This window comes from Phragmites australis, chromosome 8, assembly GCF_958298935.1.
Source record: "Phragmites australis chromosome 8, lpPhrAust1.1, whole genome shotgun sequence".
Classification (NCBI taxonomy): domain Eukaryota; kingdom Viridiplantae; phylum Streptophyta; class Magnoliopsida; order Poales; family Poaceae; genus Phragmites; species Phragmites australis.
In genome coordinates, this window is record NC_084928.1 from 28,564,730 (window position 1) to 28,573,590 (window position 8,861).

General features: G+C 41.8%; 1 protein-coding gene across 1 annotated transcript; it reads left to right on the top strand.

Annotated features, from left to right (window-relative positions):
* The first annotated feature begins 6,573 nt into the window (after nucleotides 1-6,573).
* Nucleotides 6,574-8,635, top strand: LOC133926926 (uncharacterized). The gene has a single exon (XM_062373100.1). The coding sequence runs from the start codon at nucleotides 6,866-6,868 to the stop codon at nucleotides 8,315-8,317; it is 1,452 nt and encodes a 483-aa protein (XP_062229084.1). The 5' UTR covers nucleotides 6,574-6,865; the 3' UTR covers nucleotides 8,318-8,635.
* Nucleotides 8,636-8,861: the final 226 nt, after the last annotated feature.

An 8,861-nucleotide genomic window follows, 5' to 3' on the forward strand; every position in this document is an offset into this window, starting at 1 on the left:
CCACTTCAGGTATAAATAATATTGAAATTAATTTTGCTACTCGTCCTAATGATTCATGGGTATTTGATATCGGTACAATGATTCATACTTGCAAATCATTGCAGGGATTAAGAAGGACTAGAAGTATTGCAAGAGGCGAGGTGGACATTCGTGTCGGTAATGGAGCAAAGGTTGCTGCGCTGGCTATTGGCACTTACCCCTTGTCATTACCCTCATGATTAGTTTTAGAATTAAATAATTGTTATTATGTTTCGATCTTGGACAGAAACATTATTTCTTCTTCATGTTTGGAAAAAGATAGTGGTTTTGAAGTCATAATAAAGAACAAGTGTTGTTCAATTTATTTAAACGATATGTTCTATGGTCGTTTTCCATTGGTGAATGGACTCTATATTCTAGATTTGGGGATGTCTGTGCCTATAACATTAATGTAAAGAGGCTTCGGCCTAATGATTTGAATCCCACTTATGTTTGACATTGTCGCTTGGGTCATATAAATGAGAGGCGTATGGAGAAGCTCCATAAAGATGGTCTCCTAGCTTCATTTGATTTTGAATCATTTGATACATGTGAATCTTGTTTACTTGATAAGATGACTAAGACGCCTTTCACTGGTCAAAGTGAGAGGGCGAATGAATTATTGGCCCTTGTACATACAAATGTATGTAGACCAATGAGTTCTATATCCAGAGGTGATTTTCAGTACTTCATTACTTTCACCGATGATTTTAGTAGATATGGTTATATCTACTTAATGAGGCACAAGTCTGAATTCTTTGAAAAAAATTCAAGGAGATCCAAAATGAGGTACAAAATTAAATGGGCAAGACAATTAAATTTCTACAGTTAGATCATGGAGGTGAATATTTGAGCCATGAGTTTAGTGATTATCTAAAGTAATGTGGAATCATTCCATGTCGGAGTCGCCTAAATGGAATGTGGTATCCGAACGAAGGAACTGAACCTTGTTAGACATGGTCTGGTCCATTATGAGCTAATATGATCTTCCATTGTCCTTCTGGGGATATCCTCTAGAAACTGCTGTGTTTACATTAAATAGGATTCCATCTAAAGATGTAGAGAAGACGCCGTATTAGATATGGACTAGGAAGCATCTCGCGTTGTCTTTTCTTATGATATAGGGTTGTGAGATTTATGTAAAACGTTTGATGTCCGATAAGCTCACTCCCAAATCAGACAAGTGCTTCTTTGTGGGGTATCCTAGGGAAACCAAAGGATGTTATTTTTATAATCGGGAAGAAGGCAAAGTGTTTATCGCTCGAAATGATGTCTTTTGGAGAAAGAGTTTCTCTCAAAGAGAGTTAGTGGGAACATGGTGCAACTCGAAGGAATTCGGGAAACACCAGAAAGAGTTTCAGCTCCTACTGAATCTCAACAGGATATGCAAGATGTTGTAGAATATGTTGTTGAGCCACCAGCCCCATGTAGGTATGAAAGGGCACGTCACACAATTGAACAATTCATGCTCCTAACCACAGGGCAGTGTGACATATTATAGTTGCACAATGACGAGCTAGAAAACTATATGGAGGCAATGGTAGGACCGAACTCTAAGAAATGGCTTGGAGCCATGAGATCTGAATTAGAATCCATGTGAGATAATCAATTTTGGAACATGGTTGATCCACCTGATGGTTTAAAAGCTATTAAGTGTAAATGGATTTTTAAGAAAAAGATAGACATGGATGGAAACATTTATATCTATGAAGCACGGTTGGTGGCTAAAGGTTTCAAGCAAATTTAAGGTGTTGATTATGATGAAATATTTTTGCCTGTCGTAATGCTAAAGTCTATTAGGATCATCCTAGCAATTGCTGCATATTTCGACTATGAGATATGGCAAATGGATGTCAAAACAGCTTTTCTTAATGGAAACCTAAGTGAGGACATGTACATGATACAGCCTGAAGGTTTTATCAATCCGAAAAATGCTAGGAAGATATGCAAGCTGTAAAAGTCGATCTATGGGCTAAAGCAAGTATCTTGGAGTTGGAACCTTCATTTTGATGAAGGAGCCAAAGGGTTTGGCTATATCAAGAATGAAGAAAAGCCTTGTGTTTACAAAAAGGCTAGTGGGAATACACTTGTGTTTCTAGTCTTATATGTAGATGACATATTATTGATCGGGAATGATATTATAATGCTTGATGCTGTCAAATCTTTATTGCGAACGAGTTTCTTAATGAAGGATCTAGGAGAGGCGGCATATATATATTAGGCATAAAGATCTATGGAGATAGGTCGTGAAGACTGATCGGATTAAGCCACAATACGTACATTGACAAGGTATTGAAAAAGTTCAATATGCAGGATTCCAAGAAGGGTTTTTTGCTAATATCACATGGCATCACTCTCGGCAAGAGTCAGTGTCCTATAACACCTGGTGAGCTTGAGAGGATGAGTGCGATCCCGTATGCTTCTGCTATCGGGTCCATTATGTATGCCACGCTTTGTACATACCCAGATGTTTCCTATGCTCTAAGTGTTATGAGTAGATACCAATCAAACCCAAATGAAGTTCGCTGGGTAACAGTAAATAATATCCTAAAGTACTTAAGAAGAACTATGGATATATTCCTAGTCTATGGAGATGAGAAGGAGCTCGTTGTAAATAGTTATATCGATGCTAGCTTCCAAACTGGCAAGGACGATTCGATATCACAATCTGGTTTTATGTTTTGCCTCAATGGAGGACCAGTGAGTTGGAAGAGTTCCAAGCAAGAAATAGTGGCCGAGTATATCGCAGTTTCTAAAGCTGCAAAGGAGGCTGTTTGGATCAAAAAATTTGTTTCTAAGTTAGATGTGATGTTTAGTGCTTCTAGTCCAATAGATCTATATTGTTATAATAGTGGAGCCATTGCACAAGCCAAAGAACCTAGACCGCACCAGAAGTCTAAGCACATACTGCAGTGCTATCTCCTCATCCGAGTGATCATAGATAAAGGTGATGTAAACATATGCAAGGTGCACACGGATTTGAATATTGCTGATCCATTGATGAAGCTGCTCTCACAACCAAGCATGAGGCGCACATGAGCTGTATGGGTATTAGATACTTGCATTATTGAGTGTAGGCATGTGAGAGATTGTATCATGTCTATGTTAATGTGCTTTTAAATAATCGTTTATTTGATTCCTTGAATAATTATCATTTGCTTTGATCAGCAACTATGCGACTTGTTTGTGAAACTCTTGTTTTATTATGATGTTATTCTGAATGATCACTAATCTCATAGCATTATGTGGGACAATAATGATTTATATATTAGCACATTGATTGATTGATGATCATGTTCCACAGATCATAGATATAGAGATATTAAATCAGTAATGTGGACACATGTTAGAGAATATGGTGTTAGATTGACCCACCTTGAGACACTGTTGGGATGTTGTTTGTTGTGCCATCAATTATAGTCTCGAATGGTGTACATGCAGAATTCTTTGGCCTGAGACCATCATTGATTCCAGAATATGTAGTAACACACTTATGAGCTTCCAAACGCTACTTTGTAACTGGATAGTTATAAAAGTTGCTCTCGGACATGTTATGAAACATGTCGTAGGATGTGGGCGATCAAAATAGAATTTGCCCCTTCTAGATAATGGGAGAGATATCTCTAGACCCTTCGAGGTAGTTGGATTGAGAAAATATATGACCATGCTAATATGATTAAAGAGTTAATCATGATGAATCCACTACTTGATCGAGTGAATGGTCGAGCTATCATAAGGGTGGCACGAATCTCGTCTTAAGCTTGACTGGTATCATGTGGCAAAGGGATTGGTGCATGAGTATATCAAGGTTCGCTCGATATGATCTTTGTGTGTATTTGAAAGTCAATATGTCTTGCTAGGTACTGCTATTGACTGTAATTTGGAAAGGATTTCCGGGTAGCGGTCGTTCACACATGAACATAATGGGTCACACACTTAACGGGTTGGAACATTGAGATTCTTGCATGACTGACTCTAGTGCAAGTGGGAGATTATTAGAGATATGCCCTAGATGCAATCATAAACAATATGGATTGGATCCGTAGTGGGACAATTAATTGGATTAAAAGGCCCATTAATATGAGGAAGACCCATTATCTATTAGTCCCATATTACTAATAAATGTGGAGGTGGAGGGGTTTTTTTCTCTCTCTATATATGGAGCAAACCGTTGCCCTAAAGAAGAAAGATATACAAACAACTATTTAGAGTAGTCCTTAATTTAGAAACGCTCGCATTTGGTTAGTCATAACGTTTTTATCACTTGAGCCACCCACCAATCCCTTGTTGTGCGTGCAGTGTTAGCACACCAGTGTATGATGTTCTATTCCTGTACGTGTGGATGCCATAAAGGTATTGCTATTGTTGTTGCAGTACTGATCGGCGACAAGGATCCTAGGAGGAGACGCTCGGTTCGTGATGAGATCGACTACTTCCTATTCGTGGACGCGCACGACTCTTCTTCTGATACACTGTGTGTCTAATGGTAACGATATATAATCTCCTACTTACATAATTTACTAAGTTGAACACGGTATTTTTTTTTAATTTATACTAATATAGCCTACCCGTTTCCTACACTGCTCAGCTAGTGCTCACTCCTATAATCTAGTGCCTCACTGAGCTCTCTGGACTATGAACTGGTCCTGTCAGAAAAAGGCTGCAATTAACCAACAAGGTGTTTGTGATATGGCTAGATTGGGAGTTGGTGAGCAATTCCTATCTTCGTCCAACCACCCATGCATGGCATATATTATGCAGCTTGCATGCATTCATTTGCACTTGCAATGGCCACACAATCAGGAGGGTCGGTCGGTCGACGAAACATCTCATCACGCCCCTAATTTTGCATGCAATGCTGTCGATGGCCCGTCCACAGCAATCGTTCTGGCGGTTGGCGCACAGTCTACTAATAACAATGTATTATAAAATAAAATGCTGCAACAAATATTGTATTTGCCAAACGTTTGGTTTTCTTAAAACTGTGAAATAGTGGTAGTGACAAACTATGGTATTTCATAGCTACTATATCAAAACTGTAGTTCTTAAATACCGTGGGCTTAAAAAAAATATAACATCCAAACAGGCCCTAAAAAAGTTTCGGTTGGTAATTGTTTCACGTGTCATTTGTCTTTCATGACCTTCCTTTTTAATACGAAGAAAGATACGCAGTTTGAAGTTGAGTACGAAGAATTACCAATTTTAGTTCAAACAAAAATATTAAAATTTCAACTCCGGGGCAGAACAAGAAATGTGTAGATTCGCTCTCCCTGATTCTATTCTCTTCGCCTCATCCTGTATTAGACAATGAATTTCTAGATCCATATCATTTCCTCATTGTTTATGTGTTTGGCAGCGCTGACCAGCTAATTTTGCACGCAAACACTCTCGCATGACGGTTATGCATGGCACATAGGCCCATCCAGGCAAAGTGAAATTGTTGTTTTTTAATATTTTTATTTTTTATTAATATTACAAAGTTAGCCCTCTATTTACAAAATTGACACAAATAGATCCCTATCACCCTGCCATGGGGCGACATGGCATCGCGTTCCTTAGAAGCATCAACATCCAAATAGTCACAAAAGATTTTGAAAAAAGATTGATGGTGTAAAGTATGCTATCAACAGACTTTAATCTCAAACAATGAATTGTACAATGAGAAGAAAAAAGAAGAAGACAAATTTCAATTGAAACAGAAACTTCTCTTTTTTTTTTCTCATTGTACAAGCTATTATTTGGGCTTAAATTTTTGTGGAGCAATTGAAGATAGCATCCTCTACACTACCAAATGTTTTTATAATTTTTATTTGGATGGTGTTTTGAAGGTTGAGAGCAAAGGAAGACAGTATTTTCATGATTTTTGCGAAAAATGGTCTAATGGTCGGATTATTAGGCCTTAGGCAACAGGGGTCTATTTCTATAAAATTTTCAAACAAGGGTCTAATTTTGTAATAAAATTAAATATATTTAAGAAAAAATTGAAAATGTTTTGGCATATGGTACCATATCCCCTTATAAGGTCCATTAAGCTACTATTGTAAAAGGTCCAATAGGTCTGCTAATAGATAGTGGATTGTGCCTCTAAGTACAAATGTCCTTAGGTTTCATCCATTTCAGGGCTCGAATTGGCATGCTTGAGAGAATGACGTATTCCTATATAGCGGTCGACTGAGCTTAATACTCAGCTCATTCTATTTTGAGATTCATTCGTGGGAAGGAGCAAACAGCTAGGATTCTTTCTTCCTTCTCCACCTCATGTCCTCTCGAGTTTGAACCCTAGAGTGCCGTCGTCCTCCGAGCTTAAGACATAGCGCGCTGTTGTACCAACGCCACCTAATGAGTTAAGGTTCGAGGTTAGGGACTAAAGTAGATTAGCGTTTGGGGTTTCGGTGAGGACAGGTTTAGAGGGATGCTCAGGGCCATGGTATTGACCGACGGTTGGTGACAGTCCGGCCGGGTTGTGAGGTGGCAATGGTGCTACTGTAGTTGTGAGCGGTAGGAGGACGGTGAGTAGGGCAGCTTGTCGTCAGCCTATTGGAGACGGGTTAGTGTGGTGGGGGGCAACGGTAACGGATCTAGCAGCAGAAGCCATCGAAGACGGAGGAGGAGAGCACCACGAGGACAGGGTGCAATGAGGATTGCCGGAGGGGAAAAAGAAGCCGCTTGGAATGCCACCAGGAAGAAGACGGCGGCCGAAACTAGGCCGTGCGCTGGTTGCTAGCTGAGCGAGTGAGCTGGTGGGCCGACCGATTTGAGAAGGTCAGTCTTTCACTTCCCTTTTGGTCTCATCAGAATAAAAACGCGGGAACTGGCTCGCGCGAGGCACGCCAAAAACAACCCACCGATGGAGCAGTGGCTGCCGCTGTTCCGCCACCTCCTCGCCTCCCCCGCCGCCAATGCCGCCGCCTTCTCCTCCTCCTCCTCCAACTACCCCAACTCGCCTCCCCCGGCGGTCGCGCTCCTCCGCTTCCTCCTTTCCCCGGTGCCCACGCTCCCCGTCTCCGATCCCCCGCCCATCCTCTTCCAGACCCTCCCGCCCTTCCTCCAGTCACAGGCCCTCTCCTTCCTCTCCTCCTCCGCCGGCCTCCTCGACCCCCGCCTCGTCCGCTGCCTCGCTTCCCGCGTCCTCTACGCCCCGCCTGGCCGGCAAGACCTCTGGGCCCGCCGCGGCGCACGCTACCTGCTCGACGGATTGCCCGAGGGGAAAGGCGTTCTTGGTGTTGCCTCCGAGGAGTTTCTAGATGGGTTCCACGAGCCGCCACCGTGGCTTAGAGAAGCGGCGACGCTGGCGCGTCCTGTCCTGCCGTGGCTCCCTGTTGATTGCTGGAGCGCGATGACGAGTGGGACCCATGGTGTTGGTGGAGGAGATGATTTGGACGAGCTTGGTTTGGAGACTTTGGTGCTGGAGCAAGACGAGGATTCAGAGATGCAGGAGGCTGGGTGCGCTCCACTTCTGTCTCTTCCAGCTCCTCCGCTTGGAAATTCGGTCGTGCAGAGAGCACTGGCTCTGCAGAAGGAGATTGTGATGGTGGAGTCGGTTTTGGTGGCCCAGCGGGTGGCGAAAGATTTGCAGGATCTCTGTGTTGAGTCTGGGAACGCCGAGGCAGTGCTTAGCGTAGTAGAGCCATGGCAAGCTGACGATGACACTATGAGGGTTCTGCTTTCAAATTTAGTGCTTGAGGATGATAGGATGCATGGAAAAGGGCCATCACTTGTGCTGTGTTCTGTTGTCCTACCAATGTTACTCGAGCTTCAAAGACCAGCTTCGTCTGTTCTTCTTTCCGCAGCGTTGGATCTCTGCAAACGCCACCCAGCTGCAGCACTGGAGGCTGTCCTCTTTCCACTGGTTCTAAGAAAGGGTGGGTTAAATGTTCCCCAGTGTGATGTGCTCACACGGATTGTCAAGGATTGCATGCATCCGTTGCATGTCACTGCCTTCTGCCACAGGCTGCTTTCGGGGGAGGAGCGAGAGAGGAGACCAATTTGTTTGCCTCAGCATCACAATAATCTTGGTTGTCATTTGGTCTGGACGGAGTATCTCTTTGCACTATTTTACCACATTCTCAATCAAGATATTCGCTTGACACCAAGCATCATTGGAGAGCTAATTTCTGTGATTGATGAGAGGGCATCAGAGTTTTCGAGGTCGCTAAAATTTGGTAATTTTCTGCTGTGCTTCGTGTCCAAGTGCTGGCATGGATGTAAGATTCAGAGGGTTTTGCTCGAGAGAGCTGCTGAGAGAACCAACACCTTCCTGACTAAAGCTATACTGGCGAAACTGCGGCCCGCGAGTTGAAGTGCTGCTTGTGAGTGTACATTTCTGCTCAGATTAGCTGATGTTTGTATTTTCTTGAAAGGGTTGATTGTTTTGCTAGAAGTACTTCTATGCATGCTCACTGCTTTAATACTCAATGTTTGAAACATACAGCTCTTAAGTTCAAGAAACCATGGAAGACTGGTCAAATAGACAATCCCAATGTATTAGATTCCTAATCAAAGAATGGGTATATTATATTAGAGTATGAAGTGAAAAGGAACAAGGCTTGCTGAAACTTAATTATATGTATTGTAAACTAAAACTTATGTGCCTAATGCAAATGTTTGTCTCGGCAGCTATTTTTGTCCAATATCTTGCTCTTAAATCTGAGCTATATGACATGACATATTATATGTTAGATAATAAATTTTTATGTTCATACTATTGTTGTTAGAGAAGCCAATGAGAAAAGTAGAGATGATGGAATTATTTTCTAATAAATGATTGTTCCATTATCCATGTTTTTCACAAATCCTTTTGTCTTTGACGTTTACTTATTTTAAATTTGGAGCTGTATTTCACA